Raw genomic sequence first — 24,387 nt, forward strand, 5'->3', positions numbered from 1 at the left:
GCCTCGTATACATGGATATAGATAGAAACATAAATAAATAACTCATGTTGGTGTTTGCGGGTGAATTGTCATGACCCCGTGGGTGCATATCTCGCCTTTTAAATCACAAAATTGGTACCTCCTTAGTAGATACAAATCATTGTTCTAAAAGGCTTCGTCTAGGATCGCTTAGGCGCTTGGCGTTGGCTCACCGCTCCGATTTTTAGAACCGTCTAGACGGTCGCCTAATTTAATATATAGAATTTTTTAAATTTTAATTTTCTTAAAAAATATTGTTTAACATATTTTTCAATCAATTTGTATCAATAAAGAAGAGTAATATGTCATTGTTTTTGAGTTTGAATCCGATATAGAAGAACTAATGGAGAAATACGTAGATGAACAAGAAAAATTAGATATTTAAGTAAAAAAAAAAAAAAAACCGCCTAGGTGGCGTGGCGGTGGGTGGTTGTCGCCTACAGTCTATCGTTTTTTAGAATACTGATAAAAGGAGTTTTAACTCTAAGCGCATCATGTTTGTGGGTATTGTCAGTCAATTTTTAGTTAAACTAGAATTGGATTATTTTTTATAAATTTGATATCCACAACATTATGTACACTAGTTTTTAGTAGATAGTAGTTGAAAGTATGTCTGTTTTAAAGTAATGGTGTTATAGAAGCCAAAGAGGGGGATCCACACAGGCATACTTGCGGTGATGACCCTAGGTGGACCATTGGAACTTTCTGCTGTGTTGTTCGGAAATATCTTCACTGGACAGCCAGTTAACTCGCAGGTGGCTCAGCGAGTTATGTTAGTTCTGGTAACTTTGGCAGCAATCACTGAAGAATCGGATATTTTGGTGTGCATATTTTCTTTCATATTTTGGAATTCATAATCATATTCTAAGTTCACATTGCTCCTGGCCCTGTTGGCATTTATTTATTGAATATTTTTCTAGTGAGATCTATCTTAGCATTATATGAGTGCATGCCATGGGTAAGATTCATCTGCATTGATATTTTATTGCAATTTCTGTTGGATTATATGCGAGACTTTTTGCATAAATCGCTGCTGAAGAGATTGCCGAGAAACATATCCTCTTCAAGTTTTTGAGCACAGATGTTTCTACTTGTTGCTTTGAGTTTTCCGAAACTATGTTCTACTCTAATTGTTGCCTTAAATTACCTACGAAAAAATCAATGGTAATTTGGTCTGAAATATACAAATGGTATTTAGAAATCCATTTCTTATTCGGAAAAAATAAGAATTGAATTTGAAAATTTAAAATTTTACTAACATTAATAATCTTTTACATAAATCATTTTTTCAAACATATTATTCACATTATTAAAAAACCAAAAAAATAAATTAATCTTATCATATTTTTTCATATACAATTTCAATTATATATTTGTGTTATACAAATTATATAAATTTTTATATAATTAATTAACTATTGTCGGTGAACACAAAATAAATTATTAAAATAAAATAATCAAACATTAAATCTAAATATTCAAATTTAAATTCTACGAAATAAATTATTTCAAAATTAAATATTTAACAACATCTTAATTTTATAAACATAAAAATAAAATATTATTGAATAAAAAATCGTTCAATATTCATGACAATTACGAGAGAAGATCTCTAGAATCAAATATGAAAAATAGAAAATAAATAAATCTGTCATTGAATCTTACAAAGCTATATAAAGATGATAGAAAAATAAAAATAAAAAATATTTATTATGGGTGATATTCGATATCATTGGATACGTGAAGTTACGGATCGAAAACTGTTGAGACTAGTTAAGATTCATACGAAGGAGAATCCAGCAGATATGTTGACAAAAGTGGTAACGCGAGAAAAGTTAGAGCTATGCAGAGACATAGCTGGAATGCTTGTTTTGGATATGGCTGGAGGGGGAGAATTGAAGAACTCAAATTGGAAATCTCCAGCCACCATCTAGAAGGTCCACGGTAGGTGCAGCCATTGTTGATTCTCCAATGGCTGCCATCGTCCATTCACACCAATTAACATGTGCAGAATATCCTCTATAAATAGAGGCTTCAGCTCGTTGTTTAAATCATCCCATTCCCAGTTGAGGAATCCTAATCCCAAGTAGAGGAGATTGAGAGTGCTGTGATATCTGAGAGTTTTTATTTCTTTCTGTAAATTAAATCTATGAATTGAATAGATTGATTTTTCTCTCAAATTAGTTTGATCTTTGATAGTTTAATTCCCAACAAGTGGTATCAGAGCCTGGTTAGAGGTATTATCCATCAAAGGAGAGCTCTCTGTGAAAAATTCGATTTCGTGAAAGTGTCTGAAATCTTGTTTTGATTATACCACGACGTAGCTCTCGTTCCCACGAGTCTACTGGTATTTTCAGATCGAAAATCGGACATCAAACGAATTTTCTGTGATTTTTCAAAAGTTCTTTACGAAGAAGATGATGAACAGTCAGCGCCACGTCATTGCCACGTAAGCGTCCAGTCAGTGCCACGTCATCAGCACTATTCAATTTTCTGAAAATTGCATTTTGGTCCTTATATTTTCTGCTCGTTTCAAAATGGTCCTTTATCTTTCCTAAAGTACAGAATGGCCCCTGAACTTTTGGTAATGACTTAGAGACCCCTGAACTATCAGAAAGTTATATAGTGATCCCAAAATTTTCAGCAATAGAATTTCTGACCCCGAAGTGCTTATTCCACCATTTTCGGCCGTTCCGGACACAACGGTGCACTCCGTTTTACGAGATTCAGCTCCTATTTTGATAAATAAATATTGAAGATGACCACAGAAGAGTCAACATCATATTCTGGAGCTATGATTATGCTCACGGCAACCAACTACACGCTGTGGAAACCTCGGATGGAAGATCTCCTCAGCTGTAAAGATTTGTTCGATCCCGTAGAATTGAAAGGTGAAAATCCTGATCCAACCAAAGCGTCAGAGTGGAGGAAATTAAACCAAAAATCTATTGGTCAAATCCGACAATGGATTGATCATAGTGTCTTCCACCATGTTGCACAGGAGACAGACGCATATGCTCTCTGGAAGAAGCTGGAGGACATGTACCAGGCCAAGACCGCTCAGAATAAAGCCCTGTTGATGAGGCGGTTAGTCAATATGAAGTTCAAAAGTGGAACTTCTGTTGCCGAGCATACCAGTGAGTACCAGAGTCTGGTAAATCAATTATCGTCTGTAGAGATGCCGCTTGGAGATGAGATGCAGGCACTCCTACTTCTCAGTTCGCTTCCTAATAGCTGGGAAACACTTGTAGTTTCTCTCAGCAACTCGGCTCCAGATGGCAAACAAACCATGTCCATGGTTAAGGATGCCCTGTTCAACGAGGAGGCCAGGAGAAAGGATATGAGCACAGACCAGACTCATGCCCTTGTCACAGAGCCCCGAGGAAGACAACAAGAGAAACAACAAAGGGGTAAAGGCAAATGGAGAAGCAGAAGCAAAAGCAGAGGCAGATCCACCGATGGCAGAAAACCTTCGTATAAATGTCATCACTGTGGAATAGAGGGTCATATGAAGAAGAATTGCTACAAATGGCTAGAGGAGCAAGGCCAGAGCAGTTCCCAGTCGAAGAACAAGGGTGGAGAAACGCTAGTCATCATTCCTGGAGATGTAGCGTTCTGTTCGACCCATAATGAGACATGCCTTCACGTTTCAAAAGAAGACACAGAATGGGTGGTAGATACTGCAGCTTCCTACCACGTGACTTCGCACAAGGAATACTTCATGACATACAAAGCTGGTGACTTTGGAGCAGTGAAGATGGGAAATTCCAGTTCCTCTGGGATTGTAGGAATTGGAGATATCCAAATAAAGACAAGTGTTGGAAGTACAATCACTTTGAAGGATGTCAGACATGTGCCAGATCTTCGGCTCAATCTTCTTTCTGGAATAGCCCTTGACAACCAGGGCTATGATAATCATTTCAGCAATGGCACATGGAAGATGTCAAAGGGTGCTTTGATAGTCGCTCGAGGACACATTTGTGGCATACTGTACAAGACTCACATGAAGATATGTACAGACACCCTCAACGTAGCTGAGAAGAAGGGTTCTCAAAATTTGTGGCACCAGAGACTCGGCCATATGAGTGAGAAAGGGTTGTCTACCCTAATAAAGAAAGAGCTTATCATCGTTGACAAAAATGCTGCGCCAGATCCTTGCATTCATTGTCTATTTGGTAAGCAGCACAGAGTCTCATTCAGTTCCTATTCAACGAGAAGATCAGAGTTGCTCAGTCTGTTACACTCTGACGTTTGCGGTCCCTTGGAGGATGAATCACTAGGCGGAAATAAATATTTTCTGACTTTCATTGATGATGCTTCTCGAAAGGTGTGGGTCTATTTCCTGAAAACGAAGGACTTGGTATTCGAATACTTCAAAATGTTTCATGTCATGGTAGAACGTGAGACTGGGAAGATATTGGAAGTGTCTCCGGTCAGATAATGGAGGCGAATACACTTCCAAGGTGTTCGATGCATATTGCAAAACATACGGCATTCGACATGAGAAGACGGTCCCTCGCACCCCTCAACACAACGGTGTAGCCGAAAGAATGAACCGGACAATCATGGAACGTGTTCGGAGTATGCTCAGTATGGCTAAACTGCCAAAGTCATTCTGGGGAGAAGCAGTCAGAACCGCCTGTTACCTGATCAACAGATCACCATCAGTACCACTGAATTTTGAAGTTCCAGAGAAACTGTGGTCTGGAAAGGATCCATCATACTCACACTTAAGAGTATTTGGATGTTTGGCGTACGCACATGTATCCAAGGAGCTCAGACAAAAGCTTGATGCAAGGACCACTCCATGCATTTTCATTGGCTATGGAGATGAAGAATTTGGATACAGACTATGGGATCCAAAGAAAAAAAAGGTGATCAGAAGCAGGGACATTGTGTTCCATGAAAGCCAGACAATAGAAGACATTGAAAAACCTACAATGTCTCAGAAGTCAAATGTTGGTGCTCTAAATTCAGATGCAGCACTAAACCCGTTCGATATAGTGACAGAATACATGCCAGAAGCAGAAGCTGAGGAAGAAAGGGGTGTTGAGCAGGGGGAGCCACAACCCACTCCACCAGATGTTCCAGGATCATCACAAGGCCCAGATGATGGTGAATCTTCTCAGACTATTCCAGAAGTTCGTAGGTCTGAACTAGGACAGATTCCATCTAGAAGATATACGGAATCCGAGTACCTTCTGCTTACTGAAGATGGAGAACCAGAGAGTTTCCAAGAAGCAATATCTCATAAGGACAAAGAAACATGGTTGTCAGCAATGCAAGATGAGATGGAATCTCTGCAGAAGAATCACACTTATGAGATCGTAGAACTTCCAAAATGGAAGAAGGCACTAAGAAACAAATGGGTGTTCAAGATGAAGAAAGATGGCAGCGGACAAGTGGTGAAATACAAAGCACGATTGGTAGTCAAAGGATTCCAACAGAAGAAAGGAATTGACTTTGATGAGATATTTTCACCAGTAGTCAAGATGACGTCAATCCGAGTTATACTTGGCTTGGTAGCAAGTATGAACTTGGAGCTTGAACAGATGGACGTGAAGACAGCTTTTCTTCACGGAGATTTAAAAGAAGAAATCTATATGGAGCAGCCAGAAGGTTTTGAGGTTTCAGGTGATAACCTCGTTTGCAAGCTTAAGAAAAGCTTGTACGGTCTAAAGCAGGCACCAAGGCAGTGGTACAAGAAGTTTGACTCATGCATGGCAAGTCAAGGCTATAAGAAAACTGCTGCAGATGAGTGTGTTTACATTCAGAAATTTTCAGACGGGAGTTTCGTTGCTCTTCTACTTTATGTAGACGATATTATGATCGTGGGAAAGGATGCAACGAAGATTAGTCAGTTGAAGAATGAACTCTCTAAGTTTTTTGAAATGAAGGACTTAGGACCAGCTCAACAGATTTTGGGAATGCAGATTGTTCGAGACAGAAACAACCAACGGTTATGGTTATCTCAGGAGAAGTACATTGAACGTGTGCTCGAGAGGTTCAACATGAACAACGCCAAACCAGTCAGCATTCCAATTGCCAATCATTTCAAGATGAGCAAGAGTGCATGTCCTTTATCCAAGAAAGAGATCGGGGAAATGTCATCAATACCATATTCTTCAGTTGTTGGAAGTTTGATGTATGCAATGGTATGCACAAGGCCAGATATTGCTCATGCAGTGGGAAAGGTGAGTCGTTTTCTCTCCAACCCTGGGAAGCAGCATTGGGAGGCAGTAAAGTGGATTCTCAGGTATCTAAAGGGTACTACTAAATTATGTCTTTGTTACGGGGGAGCTGATCCAATATTGGAGGGCTATACGGATGCAGATATGGCCGGAGATATTGATAGTAGCAAATCTACTTCACGATATATCTACACTTTCGCGGGGGGAGCTGTCTCATGGCAGTCACGACTGCAGAAGTGTGTTGCTTTATCCACAACAGAAGCAGAATATATTGTTGTCGCTGAAGCTGGGAAAGAAATGTTGTGGCTAAAGCGATATCTTCAAGAACTTGGAATCAAGCAGAAAGAGTACAAGGTACATTGTGACAGTCAAAGTGCTCTCGACTTAAGCAAGAACTCCATGTACCATTCCCGTACAAAGCATGTTGATATTCGATATCATTGGATACGTGAAGTTACGGATCGAAAACTGTTGAGACTAGTTAAGATTCATACGAAGGAGAATCCAGCAGATATGTTGACAAAAGTGGTAACGCGAGAAAAGTTAGAGATATGCAGAGACATAGCTGGAATGCTTGTTTTGGATATGGCTGGAGGGGGAGAATTGAAGAACTCAAATTGGAAATCTCCAGCCACCATCTAGAAGGTCCACGGTAGGTGCAGCCATTGTTGATTCTCCAATGGCTGTCATCGTCCATTCACACCAATTAACATGTGCAGAATATCCTCTATAAATAGAGGCTTCAGCTCGTTGTTTAAATCATCCCATTCCCAGTTGAGGAATCCTAATCCCAAGTAGAGGAGATTGAGAGTGCTGTGATATCTGAGAGTTTTTATTTCTTTCTGTAAATTAAATCTATGAATTGAATATATTGATTTTTCTCTCAAATTAGTTTGATCTTTGATAGTTTAATTCCCAACAATGGGAATTTTACCAAATCCCATCAAAATCTTTTTGTGAAGATTCATTCGTTCTTTTGTTTATACGCGCGATGAAATCCAGCCAAATCACGTGAAAACTTCCCTCTCCATCCGGAAATCGATCCGTCCGGTGTTCATAGGTTTCCGATGGGTGACGATAACACTTCGGCCCTAGGAGACAGGCCAACCAATGGTCCACCATCTGTTTCTTCTTTAGAAGATTTGAAGGGCAAGCTGCTTTCGGAAGCAATGGATCCATACGGTTGCGAGTTCTTGCATCAGAAGCTCCGAGAAAGGAAACTGGAAGACATCCATATTATCTTTTCAGAGGTGAAAGATCACATATGTGTGTTGATGTTAAGTCCATTAGGTAGCGATTTCCTTCAAAAACTTTACGAAGTCTTGGACAAAGAACAGATGGCACAGTTGGTTTCTTCTGCCACTGCTGATGTCCGTTTACTCGTGGATGTCTGTCTCGACTCTCAAGGGTATGAATTTTCGTGTTTCTGTAACCTTGAACACCTCCTTGAAGTTGAGTGTAATAACTTGATTTCAGGAATTTCGTGTTTCTTTCCAGATCTGAGTCTATGCAGGAATTTATCGGTCTCATGACACCGAAGCAAATATTTCACATGATATGGTTCTTCACTTACTTCATGGTTCCGCTCGTAAACCACCAGTTTGGTTCTCGCGTTATTGGCCGTTGCTTCAATATCTTCCCTGCCCCCGCAGACGAAACTGAAGTATTTGCTACTAAATTTCATCCCATATTTTTGAATTCGCCATATCTATAACAATACTTTCGCTTTTCGCAGCCAATAGTCAATGTGATAGCTGATAATTGTTTGGAAATAGCCAAAGACAAATATGGATCCTGCCTTCTGCAAGTCATCATATAAAAAGTCTCTATACCAAATAGCCACGGCCGATAGCGAATTCTCTCAGCAATAACGATAGAAGCAGCCAAACTGTCTATGGACCAGTTCGGGTACAGATACACGCACATTTCATTTTACATCCCACTTACAATTTTCCATATAAAATCCAAAATCCAACATTTTTCTGGTTTCAGGAATCGTGTACTGCAGCATGTAATAGAATTGGAGATCCTTATGGCTACTCTGTTATTCAAAATCCAACATCTCAAATCGCCAACCGTATTATCAAGGGTCCTAATTTCTTGAGCGTCCTAGTAGATCCTTATGGCTACTCTGTTATTCAATCCGCCAAGACATACTCTGACGTACCAATTCAACGCTCATCTTTATTTCTTTATTTACAGTCTAGCTAGCTCGCATAAACAGAATTTAAGGTTGATACAACGTTATAACGATCTTGCAGGAAATCGTTCGCAAGACTTTGGATCGTCTGATTTGCCGGTACTCTGATCTGCTAGATGATTATAAAAAGTTCAATCATGTCTGATTGGCGAGAAATATGGCTTCCTTTCTGCTCGGAGACCCTGTCCCTGCTATGCATATGACCTCGTTTGTCTGTTTTTTTTTTTTTTTTGTGTTCTATGATGTTTGATACTTACATTTTTCCCTTACTATGCTACTGAATTAAATTACAGTCTTGCAGGTATTAGAAAACAAAGTTTTATGGCTATGGAAGATAAATATGATATATCATAATGATTGATTTGGATAGATCAGCTAGCTTTTATTGATTTTTTAAATTATTATATTCCATCAGATAAGATAATATTGTACATTTGTTTCCTTCATTTATAATATTAAAGAGTTTGAACATGACTACTTAAAGATTAAATTCATTGTTTTTGTCGTTAATTATGATAGATTTCATATATAAGAACGAAGGAACCTAATATAATATTCTAAAAAATATTTAACCTTTTTTTTAAAAAAAAATTCTGAGCCATTCAAAATTGCATGAACAAACCACATAAAAAAAATTCTGAGCCATTCAAAATTGCATGAACAAACCACATATATGGTCTAATCTTTTACATCCGAAAACCTCTTTCCTTAAACGACAAAACCTCTTCAAGTTGTTGAGTTTCACTGCGCAATATAAGCGGACGATTCTCAGCGCCCCAAATGATTTTTATCTCCCACGTTTTTGCTCAAATTAAGTGGGATATATTCGATCTATAGTTTTAATGATTTTTTTTAAATAATAGATTTTTTGTATCTGACATATTATTATTGACTTTTATAGAATCTCACATAATTTCAAACAAATTTATTTTGATTCTTATAGATTTTTTTGCAAGATTTTTTAAACAAATAATTAATTAACATAGATAACATATTCAGTTTGAAATAGTTTTTTGAAATTTATATTATTTAAAAATTTTACTTATTTAAAAGTTAAATAATTTAATAATTACATGTATATGTGTATATATCAGTGCTATAAAAGGCGCAGTATAGGACCGCCTAAGAGGCGTCTAGGCGCTGAGTGGTCACCAATCGTCTTGATTTTTAGATCTGCCTAGGCGGCTGCCAAATATAATATATAGAATTTTTTTAATTTTTTTGAAATTGTTTCATATTTTTCAATCAATTTGTTTCGGATAAAGAGGAGAATATGTCATTAATTTTGAGTTAGAATCTATAGATAAATTATTGAAAAAAATAGAGATAAACAAGAAAATTTAAATATTTAGTTAAAAAGATAAAAATCGCCTAAGCAACGTCTTGACAACCGCCTAAGGACCTAGGCGCTTGGCAGTGAGTGGCTGCCAAAGTACCGCTTACCGTTTTTTAGAACACTGGTATATATGTGTGTTTGTATTTATGTTTGTAAATTTTTAAAAATGCGTAACTGTATTAATTTGTAACCTTCTTTTTAAAGTGATAACATATATATATTTTTGTCAAAAAGTTAATAAAATTTTAATTTTAATTATTAAAAAATTGCTATTACTTTCCGTTCTATGAGCAAGTAAAATTTTATGATTTTCTTATATCTAGTGTAATAATTTTATTTAAAAAATTCATAATTATAATTACAAACCTTGTAGAATTTCAAGAATAGAAGTCACAAAATTTTTTTTAAAAAAAATTAAACAACAAAATAAACAAATTATTTTATCAATTACGTAATAAAATTTCTTTATAAATTATAGCTTAAAATCTTAATTTTTATTTTATTTTTTTATCATATTTGTTGTGATAATATTTAACTATTAAGAATTAAACCGCATTATTTTTTAGGATCATATTTTATTATTATCGAATATTACATTTATTTGTATAAATCATAAATTAAAAATCAGTCAATCAATTATAGAATTCAAAATTTTCTATGATATTAAAATAAAAAAATATTAAATGAGCAATCAACCTAAAAAATGAAAAATCTAAAAAGAAAAATGAAAATGTATATAGAGATATATTTTGAAAATTAAAGAGAGCGGTAAAGATATATTAGAGGAGAGAAGACAAGAAGAGAAGATAGGTTCTGTGAGGTTAGAGAGAAAAGGAAATATATATTGTATGAGTTAGAAGTTTTAAAAATTCATCTAAATATTTGGGTTGAATTAAAGGTAATTTTTAGTTGTACTTTGTTTGTATGCTAATGAACTACATCGAGTTATTAAAATTCTATTGAAATTTTGAATACATCTAGACTTTTATATAGTTTTTAAAAGTCAATGTTGAACACCATTTTACTTTTTAAAACTCTATACCATAGGAAATAAAATACCCCAGAACCTATAGGACATAAAGAAACAAATACCCAATTAAAAGAAATAACTCAATACGCAAATGGAAAAGTCAAACTCTCATTTAACAGAAATAAATTCTTACGGATTTAATTTCTATAAACACATACCCCCTGGCTCTGATACCATAGGAAATAAAACGGAATGATGCGGAAATGATACCAGAAAAATAATTCAGAATATAAAATAACTTAGAACAACTATGGTTCCATAGTGAAGGAAAACCACGAATATAGGAATTTATATATGCAATAAAGTAAACTAAGATGGTTCCTTTATTAAAGAGATCTACAAATTGCAGAAATTAAAATTCTTTAAGGCCGTGGTTCCTCCAGTTTCTGATGCATATAAACCTTTAAGGGATCTATATACAGAGCATACTTTTGCAAAGAACTCCATGAATCATTAAAGAAATATGCGGTTTAACCAGCCGTAGATACAATATAATATATATATATATATATATATATCTTAAGAATACCAGAATTTAAAAAAGATTTTATTACTAACCTTCGGAATCAAATAACTTTACATAAATGGAAGATACAAATCAAAAAGGGTTTCGGATTTCTGGGTAATGGTTAAAGGAATTTGGATCTGGAAATGAGGAGAGAGAGAGAGAGTGAAGGATAGAGAGAGGTATGGGTAGAGGGTGGTAAAGTTTTTTCGGTGCCTCAATACTGAGGTTATATCCCCTTTTATATACTTTTTTGGGGGTATTTTCGGAATTTTTTTTAACACATGAAAATGTACATAACAATAAAAATACAAATACAATAATACAAATACAAATACAATGTCATACAATCTAATACAAATATTTATACACCACTATTTCCAAATATTGGTCCTTGGTCGTCTGGTCCAAGGAGATCATCTTCTTCCAGGTTAAGCGAATCATCAGAGGATTTTGACTTACTTGAAGGTCCAGGTGAGAATTTCATTAGTATAGCTTGCATTTCTTCAGGAGTTTTGGCCGCTGCAAGCATTGCCGTCATTTGGGATTTTTGTGCCAGGAATTCTGTCTGTTGTCTTGGTGGAATCCTATAAAGCGGTTTTTGAGTTGGGACTCTTGTATTTTTGTCATTGGTAATCCAAGCTTGAACATTGGTGGCTGTAAGGCTTGGAGGAATCTTAAATTTGTCCCACCATTTGACCTTAAATCTTCTCTTAATTTGTAAAAATTTTTCGTCTGAAAATTCAACAATCCAGGAAAGGACCCAAGGAAGATAAAATTTCATGCAAAAAAGGGCAAGAGGATGGAATTGTTTTTCTTCTGCAGTCGGGGCACATTGGGTTCTAAAAAGATTAAAGGAATTTTGGACAGGGTGTTTGAGGATCTCATAGGAGGAGCCAAAATATTCCCACCATGTGTACCACCAGGTTGGAAATTTTTTGGTATTGCAAATCTTGGTATCAAAATAGAATAACCAGGTATGCTTGTGTTTCTGGTTTTGAATTAAGAAAGAATTGTACCAAGCCTGTTGATAGTCTCAGTAATTAAAAGATATCTCAAAAAATGATGCTTATTTATATTTTTCTGGAAATAGTATAGGTTTTGAAAAATCATAGCCCCAGTCAATTGGAGCAATGACTTTTAGGATTTTGCAGGTGGAACAAGCAGGATCATCATGGCTTTGGTCCAAGAAGAAGTTTTTAAACAATGCGGAGTCAGTAGTTTCCAAAATTGTTTGGTAGAAATAAGGGGTCTTATTTTTATCCCAAGGTTTATAATATCGTCCATTTCCAAAGTATTTTTGAAGTGTTTCAAAGGGATCTTTTTCATGGGATCCTAGTTCAACATGTATTATATTTTGCCAATTAATTTTCTCAAAGTAATCAGAAGGCGGGTTTAATGGTGGTTGTGTGAGAACAAGCTGGGAATTTATGGTGTGATAAGAAGAATTATCGGAAAATGAAACAGTTTGGAAGGAATTTTTGGTAAGAATTTCTTTAGGGGTTTTCTTGTCGGAGCTTTCACTTGCCTGGGTTTTGGCAAAGACATTTTTATTTTCAGGTGTTTGGAGAAAGGATTCAAGGAATTTGAGTCTTTTCTCCAAATCATCACTTACCTGCGGCTTTGATTGTGCAGTATCTTTAAGTTCCTCTTCTTCTTCCTTTGTAACGATGTCATACCAGGTTTTGGTTTTTGCTGGTTCGGTAGAAGTTTGAACAGGCTTTTTATCCTTTTTTCTCTAAATCTTGAATTTCTTTTTTACAATGTTCTTCTAATTTAAAATTCATTTGGATTGGTCTAGCTTTAGTTGGTATTTGTCTATCATTGAAATCTTCTTCGTAGGGAAGATCAACAATATGTTGTTTTCTATTCCAAAAAGCATTAGGAATTTCTGAACAGACTTCTGTTTCTAATATTTTTTGGAATTTTTGAATTTTATTTTGAATTTCTTTTGTTTCTATTTGGTTTTGTATTCTTTTTAAAGAAATATCTTTTTTTAAGATTTTCTAATTGAAAAGTCTTCCCTTGTATTATGGTATTAATATTATTTTCATAAATTGAACATGCTTTTATTAAGTTAAGGTTTCTAGTCCGAGGTTTTTCTAGAAATTCAAATTTTAATTTTTTATGATTGAATCTAAAAGAAATAGAGTCATTGTTAACTTTATATGGGGTAATTAAACTTATAAAAGGAGTTCCTAATATTACAGTGTGATGAATATCATTAACTAAAACAAAAGTGGTTTTTATGAAAATATCATTATTTATTATTGATGTGTCTGTTTTTGAATTTACATTTAATCTTGAATTATTAGCAGCTGAAAGTTTTCTTGTGTTTTTTGTTGGAATTCAGTAGGTACTATTTCTGATTTGATACAGTTTAAGTCTGCATCAGTATCAAATAAGGCTATCGTATTCATTTTGAAATTTTCTGAAAATACTATATTTATTTTTAAGATGTATTTTCTAGAAGTTATTTCTCTTAAAAAAAAAAGAAAATCTTCAGGAATTTTTTCAATATTTTCAACCTTTTGGGTTTCATCATTTTCTGTTTCTGAAGAACTTTCAATGTTATATTTTGTAGGATTAGTTTTATTGCTTCAGAATTTTGAATCTGTTTTTCTTTTAATTCTCTTATTTCTAATTTTATTTCTTTTATATCTTTTTGTAAGTCTTGGATTGTGATCCCCTTTTCTTTTTTTCTTTTTTCTAATATTTTAGTTAAATCGTATGTGTTTTTTGATGTACTTGGAAATTTTTTATTTTCTTCTTTATCATTTAAAGATTTTAGAATTTTTTCTAGATATTCTTTTTGAATTGTTGGATCATTAATATTTTTCAATATATCTAAAAGAAGTGATTGATCTTTAGTGAGCATATTAATTTGTTTTTCAGATTCACTACTAGTTATGATTTGTTCATCTACTAATGATTCGTCAGTTTTGGTAGAGTTTTCAGTTTCTGAATTTCCTTCAGAAGAATCAATTAAGAGGTTAGAAATTTTATTTAATATTTCTTCTTCTAATTCTAATTCATTTAATTTCCTATTTAACCTACAATAATTTGATGTATGTCCTTTCTTATGGCATCTATAACATTCAATATCTTTGAAGGATTTTTTGAATTTTGGCTTGTTATTTTTAAATTTCCTAAATGATTTTCTTCTTGGTTTTTTGTAAAAATATTCTTTCGGGTTAAAATTATCTTTTTGATTTCTTCTAAAGTTTTTCTTATAGGGTTTTTTTTATGTATTTTTTGACAATTTTATGTGCTTTTTGATGAGGATGATTTTTTAGTATTTATATCAAATTGATTACAAAAAGTTCCCAATTCTTGCTTTGTTCTTTTCATTTTCATTTTAAATGTTTTTGCAACTTTAAATCTTGGCATATTTTTAATCCTTCTTGTTGGGTTAGACTAATTAATTGACCATAAGTGTATTCATTATAGGCTATAATTTGTTTTCCACTGTTTTCTCTACTTTTATTTCTTACCTTATCTCCTAGAAGAGTTGGTAATCCTGCAAGGAATTTTTCTTTCCAAAAAAGTTGATTAGAATCTTCTCTAAGCATTATCTAGTTAAAAAAATGTTTTTATACCATTGAAAATTACTTAATTTTTTACATTTTAGATTTGATAGGAGTTCTGCATTTTTATCTTTTAAATGTGAAGGATCTCCAATAAAATGTAAGGAAATTGTTAATATTAAAGTTGCTACAGCATCTTGTTGTGGATTACCATTTTCATCTAGAATTGGTATTCCTTCTTCATCTGTTTTTATAGAGTTTAAAATATCTTCTTGTTGTTGATTTGTGAGATAGTAATCCCACCACCTTTTATTTGACCTGAGAATCCTGCTATGAGGAGTTCAGCAATAGTTTTATCATGAGTCCCAATTTGGGTTTTATAGGCATTTGCAGCCATAGTAATTTGTTGTAATAAATTTAAGATGTTATATTCTGTCATTCCGTCTATATTCCAATTGTAGACTGAAGATGCCTTAAAACTTGGTTGGGTTATTGGTTTTACTACTCCTAAATCAGGAGCAGGGATAATTTGTAGGGATTGGTCCCAACTTATTTTATTGATATTTGTAGAATTTTGGAATTGTTCTATGGTTTCACTAGTATCAGATTCTTGACTTAAAGTATTTATTCTAGAGATGGAAGAAGGTGTATCCGGAGCAGTCTGATTCATGGTTTCATTAGAACTATTAGTTGTTGCCATTATTCTACTTAATTGATCTTGAATATTTTTTATAAATTCAGACTTATTGTCTTGAATATTTTTTACACTAGGTTTAGATATTTGGTAAGGCTTAAAGACGGGATTTTTAAGTTTATTATCAATGTTTTCAATGTTTATTATTGGTTGTTTTTGTAAATGTTTTTCTAATTTATCTAATTGCTTTCCTATGGTATTTAAATTAACATTCGTGAAATTATTTTGTGTTATAATATTTTTTATGTTGACCTTATCATTTTCTGGAATAGCTTCGATTTGTTGATTTTGTATATTTATTTTAATTCCTTGTAAAGGAGGATGATTAGATTGGATTATCCTAGTATCAGTAATTGTTTGACATTCTTGTGTTTTATTTCTTATCGTAATATGATTTACTCTTTTGGAAAAGGGATAATTTAATGAATTTTGAGAAGCATATATTTCAAACCAGTCAAAAAATAGAATATGTATTTTATTTGTTTCTACAAATTCATAGAATTTTTCTTGAATATATTTTCTAGAATCTATAAATTGTTGAAAAAACCATAATCTTTTTCCCAGGTTATGTTTGGCATAAAAATCATCATGCAAATTTTTTTTATTTATTTAAAAGTCTTTTTCTATAACATTTAATTCATTAGTAATGTTTTCTGTGATAGCAGAGAATGTTGGACTAGTTGGTTCTTGATAAGATTATGAAGTATGAAATTGTTTTTGAGAGCTTTCTTCTTTTATTTTCGTATAGACTGGTCTAGGAATTTCAGAGGCGTAGTCTACATTTCTTAAAACTGAATTGGGTAAATCTGAGGTAGAATATCTAGGTTGTGTTTTATAAGGAATGTTTATGACTGAAGGGATTTGTGATATTCTTCCTAAATCTATGGTATCAGTAATAGAAGAATCATCATATCTACTGCTACTACCAGATTTTCTATTAAATGAGAGTTTGACTTTTTCATTTGCGTATTGAGTTATTTCTTTTAATTGGGTATTTGTTTCTTTATGTCCTATAGGTTCTGGGTTAACAGCACCTTCTAAGATCCATTCTTCAGAAAGTGTTATATCTTTCCATTGAATTGGTTTCGGAATAACAGTATTGGATTTTCCTAAATCTGTTTATAGTAAAAGGGTTTCACCTTTCTTACTATGATATTTAACTTTTGTAGCAAAGGCAGAATTCATAGCCTTGTAATGAATTCTAAAAATAACAGCAACCGGTATTGATCCTTTAAGCATATTATAATTATGAGTTTTTTTATTTGTAAAACTAAGGATTTTAAAATGTTTTTATCGTTTAGGTATACTGAGAAGTTTGGATAACAATCAAAAGAGATTGGTCCAGTACATAGACTGGATTCAACAGAATTTAATAATGAATCTTCGAAATTTGTGAATCTGGCATCTCTTAAAACAGTAAGAATAGAAGTATTCAATCCTTCTTTAGTTAAGGGTTTTATTCCTACTTGAACTAATCCTATATGGATGTATTTATAATTTTTATCCATGTGTTTTCGTAATGAATTTTGAGATAAAAGATTGATTGTTTCAAAAGGCTTTGTAAGTTGTATATCTCTTTCTTCTGTTTTAATTGTGAAATCAGATTTAAATATTTGAAATCTGGAGTATTTGTAAATTTGATCCTTATTTATCTTAGGCATTTCCCAGTTATCAATGTATTTATCAAAATTTTCTATTATTATTTCTTCGGTGTTAATTATTTTATTATTATCATAAGAAGATTTAGCATTAGAGTTTAGAGAGAAAGATCTAGAGAAAATTGAATCCATAATTAAAATTTTTATTCTTGAAATTTATTTTCTCTCTACAATCCTAAGCAATTCTTAGGGGTTACGGCCTTAAAGGACTTACTACCCAGATTTACTTAGGCAAAAACACTCAAGAGAACCTAAATTTTTAGACTTAAAATTTTTTTCTTACAGATTTAATTTCTATAAACACATACCCCTGGCTCTGATACCATAGGAAATAAAGCACAAGAATGGAAACAATTACTGATACCATAGGATGTATTTATAATTTTTATCCATGTGTTTTCGTAATGAATTTTGAGATAAAAGATTGATTGTTTCAAAAGGCTTTGTAAGTTGTATATCTCTTTCTTCTGTTTTAATTGTGAAATCAGATTTAAATATCGGGAATCTGGAGTATTTGTAAATTTGATCCTTATTTATCTTAGGAATTTCCCAGTTATCAATGTATTTATCAAAATTTTCTATTATTATTTCTTCGGTGTTAATTATTTTATTATTATCATAAAAAGATTTAGCATTAGAGTTTAGAGAGAAAGATCTAGAGAAAATTGAATCCATAATTAAAATTTTTATTCTTGAAATTTATTTTCTCTCTACAATCCTAAGCAATTCTTAGGGGTTACGGCCTTAAAGGACTTACTACCCAGATTTACTTAGGCAAAAACACTCAAGAGAACCTAAATTTTTAGACTTAAAAATTTTTTCTTACAGATTTAATTTCTATAAACACATACCCCTTGGCTCTGATACCATAGGAAATAAAGCACAAGAATGGCAAACAATTACTGATACCATATGATGTATCTATAATTTTTATCCATGTGTTTTCGTAATGAATTTTGAGATAAAAGATTGATTGTTTCGAAAGGCTTTGTAAGTTGTATATCTCTTTCTTCTGTTTTAATTGTGAAATCAGATTTAAATATTTGGAATCTGGAGTATTTGTAAATTTGATCCTTATTTATCTTAGGCATTTCCCAGTTATCAATGTATTTATCAAAATTTTCTAGTATATTTTAAATATCACTTGACTTTTATAGAGCATGCTTAAGTTTGAACACAAAAACTCTTGTAAAACAGTCTCACGGATCAATTTCGTGAGACAGATCTCTTATTTGGGTCATCCATGAAAAAATATTATTTTTTATGCTAAGAGTATTACTTTTTATTGCGAATATCGATAGGGTTGACCCGTCTCACAGATAAAGATTCGTGAGACCGTTTCAGAAGAGACCTATTCAAGTTTGAATACCTCTAAACTTTAAAATTTACAAAATCATTAATAATCATTAAGTTGGGTATATTCAATCAAGAGTTTTAATGATATTTTTAAGACAAAAATTTGTGTGAGACGGTCTCACGGGTCGTATTTGTGAGACGGATCTCTTATTTGGGTCATAAATGAAAAAATATTATTTTTTATGCTAACAGTATTACTTTTTATTGTGAATATCGGTAGGGTTGACCAATCTCACAGATTAGGATCCGTGAGATGGTCTCACATGAGACTCACTCCATTTTTAAATGATAGATTTTTGTGGATTTCATAAATCTTTACTGACTTTTACAGAATCTCAAAGATTACAAACAGATTTCTGTGAATTTTTGTAGACTTTTTTATAAGATTTTTTAGACTTTTGTAAACTTTCTATAAAGTTCTATAGATTTTGTATATAATTACAACATATTATTTTTTAATAATTTTTTTGAACTAATAATTAATTGACATATTTAACATATTCAGTTTAAAATATTTTTTAAACTTTTATATTAGTAAATAAATTTACTTATTTAAAAGTTAAATTATTTAATCTTTATGTGTATATATATGTGTGAGTTTGTATGTATATTTGTAAATTTTTAAAAATATTTCATTATATTAATCTGTAACATGTGGATATAATGATAAAAATATATGATAATTTAAGGATTAATTGAAAATGATAAAAGGAATTAAAAAAATCAATTTTTAGTCAAAATTTTAATAAAAAAATTAAATTTTATTTATTAAAAATTATTATTACTTCCAATTTTATGAGCCAATAAAATTTTATGATTTTATTATATCTAGTGTAATAATTTTATTAAAATATTGATAATTCTAATTTTATAAACTTGTAGAATTTCAAGATTAAAAGTCATAAAATAAAGAAATAAATGTAATTTTTAAACAACAAAAGAAACAAATTATTTTATCAATTATATCATAAATTTTATTCATGAATTATAGCTTAAAATCTTAATTTCTATTTTTTATGATGTTTGTTGTGAGATTATTCAACTATTAAGAATCAAACGTTGTTATTTTTTTTTGAATAATCTTTTATTATTATTGAATATTATATTCATTTTTATAAATCATAAATTAAAAATCACAAAATCAATTCTAGAATACAAAATTTCATATGATTCTAAAACAAAAAAATTATTAAATGAACAATCGGTCAAAAAAATAAAAAATCTGAAAATACATTTTCAAAATTAAAGAAAATGATAGAGATAGATGAAAGGATAGAAGATAAGAAGAGAAGAGACGCGATGAGCGGAGAGAGAAAGAAAGAACTTATGTATGAGTTAAAAGTTTTAACAATCTATCCAAATTTTTGGGTTGAACCAAAGACAATTTTTGACGATTTATAGTTTTACCTTATGCTTTAATGTTTGTATGTTAATTCATTTCATGGAGTTATTAAAAGTCTATTGAAAATTTGAATACATTTAAAATTTTATAGAGTTTTTAAAGTCAATGTTGAATAAATGAAAGTCTATTTCGAATAAAACTAGACTTTTATAGAGTATTCAAAAGTATTGATCGAACACTTCTAAAATTTTAAAATATACGAAAAGTCATTAAAAATTATTAAATTTCCTACATTGATTGAATACACCTCTAAATCAATACACCCGAGCCGCCGCATTCTTGCGTAATCTCACCTCCATGTTGTACGACGTGTCAAATTCGAGTTGTGAATCCCCCCGTCACCCTATTTTCCATTGACTAATCGAAACAAACGTGAATGGGTACTTCTCCTGCGAACTGATTTAGGATTCAATTTCACATGTTCAATAAAAGTATTGGTTTCGTGACACCCACGAGAGCAGCCTAGTTCTATTCAGAGGTAATTCGTGATTGATTGATGTTAAAGTCGTTTCCTGGTTTGTTTCTCTAATGAATTTCTCTGAAAATTTCTGACAGGGATTTTAGGTGGAAACACGCATGTTTCTAGATTATACTAATCAAATCATTTCTAATTCGTTGATTTTTCTTTCTTTCTTTTTTTTTTTAAAATTTCTCATGTTGAGTAATCTAAATCGTTGTTTCTTCAAATGTATTTTACTGTTTTTGGCCAACTTAGTGTATATTGATTCCAATCTCTGCCTATATTGCTTATATTTCAAGAAGTATATATGTTTCGTAAATATATGTTTCTTCTCTTCGGATAATACCATCTTTTATTATTTGGATTTTGTAAATCCAAGTCAATTTTGGAAAAATTTCAGAGGAAGGGTTCCTTTCAATTCAAGAAATCTTGTCGCAATTCTATGGAATTGTACAAGGATTGAGTCGGATATTGCTGTTGTTTTCTAGGAAAAAAAGACGTGAAAAACAAGAAATACATCGAATCCTTATCTCAATATTTCAGGTTTCTCTAGCTCAAAAAAAAAAAAAAAAGATTTCACGTTTCTCCATCTATATATTTGGCTAGAACAACGTTAATTGACACTTCTAACTTTCATCAATTTGACAAGTTTCTACGGTGTTTGATTGCCCAAAAAGTTATCTTGTGAAGATGGACATTAGTTACAAACCAAGCATTCATCCTGAATTCGAAGAACTCATGGAAAGAATACATCCACCGAGGTTATTGTAGCTTGCATTATATTCTGAATGTATTTGCATGTGGGACGATATTACAAGATTTGTTTATACAATGTTCTGGCTTTGTGCTTTTCAGGGTTTGTATTGACAATGACACTTTTCCAGGCTTAACTCTTGTGAAGGTTAGTATTGCTAGTAACTTGAGACCTGGTTTCCAGGCTATTTTTAGTTGATCTGTTCCTTCTTTATTGTCACAGGTTGACAGTACTAATAAGCACGGGATGCTGCTGGAGATCGTCCAAGTTTTGACGGATCTTGATCTTGTTATTTCGAAATCGTACATCTCGTCTGATGGTGGCTGGCTCATGGATGGTAAGTTAGATTGATCCACTCATTAATGTTTTCTTTTGTGAAAATCTAAACGGTTGTGAATCAGGGATGCATAAATTTTTGTTTGCATTGATGTTGTGCCTTTCCAGTCTTCCACGTAACCGACCAGAAGGGGGGGAAAATCACGGACCAAAGTGTCAGATATCGCATCCATGAGGTTGGTTTTCGATTACTATACATCAGCTCAATATTAGTAGATAGGGCAGAACCAAAGAATGATGATTTTATAGGGCATCTGCGCTAGTAGGAGAGTTTCCAGGCCCCAGCAACTACGGATAGGACAAACAGCGCTTGAGATGACTGGGATAGATAGGCCAGGTTTGATGTCCGAGATGTCAGCTGCGCTGGCCGAGCTAGGATGCGACGTCTCCTCAGCCATGGCATGGACTCACAACAACCGAGCAGCGTGCATTATTTATGTAGACGATAAAGGTGGGCCTATCACGGACCCTAGTCGAGTGGCCCAAGTGCAGGCGCAACTTGAGAATGTCGTCGAAGCCCATCACTACAATAACGAGAGACGTAGCGTGAGATTGACTGTCCCGGCTATGTGTCAAACCCACACAGAGAGACGGCTTCACCAGCTGATGGCAGCTGATAGAGACTACGAGGAATGTTGTTCATGTTGTCGAAGTGGTAATGATGATGATGATGATGATGTTGATCAAGTCTACCAGTATGAAGGAAAGACGAAGAAGGAATGTGAAGGCACGCATGTGAAAATTGACAAGTGTAAAGAAAATGGATATTCCGCTGTGACGATAAGGTGCAGAGATCGGCCTAAGTTGTTATACGACACACTTTGTACTTTGACAGATCTGCACTATGTAGTCTTCCATGCAACGATGAGTTCCAACGAAGCTATTGCTTTCCAGGTAAAAACGTGTAAGATTTTATACCTTATTGGTTTTAATAGGGGAATCATTAGGGGATAAAACTTGAAGTTCTTGCAGGAGTACTATATAAGACATGAGAATGGATGTACTTTAGATTCTGAAGCTGAGAGGCTAAGGGTTACTCAGTGTTTGGTTGCTGCCACAGAAAGGAGAAATTCCCATGTATGTCGTCCAAAAAATCTTTTGATATCGCATTTTCTACCACGTACATTCTTTAGATGTTTACTGACATATATATATGGATTACACGAAAAGTTTTTTTAATTATTACATGTATACGAAGCATCAAGATGTTAACCAAAACCTGAAATGCGATCCTTACGTATTACGTACTTTGCCTCCCAAAATTATTAATCAACTCCACAATCACACATGGAATTGATATGGCCGGAAATCAAGAAGACAATTCCCACCTTAGTCCGCTTTGAACGATTGATACTCACCTATCATTGACCAGTGTATATTCAATCGTAATGTGAAAATGAATTACATTACTCATACTAACTCAATGGTTGTTTATTCCAGATCATCTCTTTCGAATTCAAAGAAGAACTCAAACCTCAAAATGTGAACTATTAGACGAAATTATCACTCAAACTTATTAGCCATGCATTCTCTTAAGTGGTAGCCGAACCTATGTTGAATCGTTTTCTATATGCTAACAATTATTTTGCTCGATATAACTGTTCAGGGATTAAGACTGGATATTTGCGTGAGAAACAGAACGGGATGGCTATCGGACGTCACTCGAGTTTTCCGGGAGAGTGGATTATCAATAACTAGAGCCGAGATTGGCACTCGTGGCGAAAACGCGGTCGGAACGTTCTACGTGAAAGACATATCGGGGCAAAAAGTAAATCCAGAAACCCTGGAAATGGTGACTCAAGAAATCGGGGGCTCCATTGTTGTTTCAAATACATCTTCTGAATCATCCCCCGAAGCCACATCCCCAGAAACGACTAGAAGCAATACCGGAAGAACACAACAATTTTCACTCGGAAACTTTCTGCGGGAACAGCTGGAGCGGCTTTCAAGCAACTTTAGACCCATAAAAGGTGAGCATTCACCAGTTAATGATCGGCAGTTGCCATGCAAAAATGGACAGTCCAAGGTTTATTTCTGAGGACAATTTTTGTACCAGAATCAAGTCTTAATTTGTTCTCAAATCGCAATATACTGTATCTATTTTTAAAAATAAGCAATCCGCATTATTTGTCATTATAAAACATTTTTTGTCATTTTAATAAAATACAAAGTTGGTATTTGGCTTGGTATGACATGAATAGACCTCAGCCACTAATCCTGCTACTGAATTCGGTCGAATTGCTGATGAAGCTATTCAGTTTGGTGATTTCTTGTGGTGTATATTTTGATATTAATGGAATGTTAATTGACAAGCCTTTGTTCATAGGCAAGACATTTTTTAAAATTCGTCTGGTAAATTGGTTGATTTTAGCATTGGTTTGTAACTTTTAAAAATTTCATCTTGATCCGACAAATTAGTTATTTTTTTTGCTATTTTTATAGTCTTTTTTCTAGGATGTAATGACATGATATAGAACATTGATGATCTTATCACAAAGACATCAATGACATAGCGGATATCTTATTACATGTTAAAAGATACCATTGCCACAGCTAGAAAAATGAATAAAAGTTATAATGAAATTACTTTATTGGAGTAAGAATAAAATTTAATGATTTATCGAATGAAAGAAAAAATATAACAAACTTACAAAATTTGATGAACTAATAAAATTAATATCCCTCGAAATTCTTAGATAATTTCTCTTTTTCATGTCATCTAGATATGTTCCATAATTTTGTCAATGGGTAAGGTAAGATATTTGGAATCATATAAAGAAAGTTAATATTAAATAAAGTTTCCCTCTCAACAAATTTTTTAATAAAGTTTAAAAATCTAGGCCAATGTGTAAATTGAAAGTAATTGTATGTTTAGAAATCAAAATATGTTTTTGTAATTTTGGATATTTACAAGCAATAA

At 33.0% G+C, this 24,387-nt stretch overlaps 2 protein-coding genes across 3 annotated transcripts; both read left to right on the forward strand.

Moving 5' to 3' along the window:
* Positions 1-7,162: 7,162 nt before the first annotated feature.
* LOC142548257 (pumilio homolog 12-like) lies at positions 7,163-8,245 on the forward strand. Its single transcript, XM_075656573.1, has 4 exons — positions 7,163-7,617; positions 7,707-7,872; positions 7,945-8,117; positions 8,202-8,245. Exons 1-3 carry the CDS (start codon positions 7,277-7,279, stop codon positions 8,026-8,028), a joined length of 591 nt encoding a protein of 196 aa, XP_075512688.1. The 5' UTR covers positions 7,163-7,276; the 3' UTR covers positions 8,029-8,117; positions 8,202-8,245.
* Positions 8,246-20,167: 11,922 nt separating this feature from the next.
* LOC142549653 (ACT domain-containing protein ACR1-like) lies at positions 20,168-23,646 on the forward strand. 2 transcript variants are annotated; one of them, XM_075658710.1, is made up of 7 exons: positions 20,168-21,138; positions 21,233-21,278; positions 21,354-21,468; positions 21,576-21,643; positions 21,717-22,361; positions 22,431-22,544; positions 23,074-23,646. In XM_075658710.1, exons 1-7 carry the CDS (start codon positions 21,068-21,070, stop codon positions 23,503-23,505), a joined length of 1,491 nt encoding a protein of 496 aa, XP_075514825.1. In that variant the 5' UTR covers positions 20,168-21,067; the 3' UTR covers positions 23,506-23,646. The 2 variants fall into 2 exon arrangements, with proteins under 2 accessions (XP_075514825.1, XP_075514827.1); XM_075658712.1 differs by having other exon boundaries at positions 22,440-22,544.
* Positions 23,647-24,387: the final 741 nt, after the last annotated feature.

This window comes from Primulina tabacum, chromosome 6 (genome assembly GCF_025594145.1).
Source record: "Primulina tabacum isolate GXHZ01 chromosome 6, ASM2559414v2, whole genome shotgun sequence".
In the NCBI taxonomy this organism is placed as follows: domain Eukaryota; kingdom Viridiplantae; phylum Streptophyta; class Magnoliopsida; order Lamiales; family Gesneriaceae; genus Primulina; species Primulina tabacum.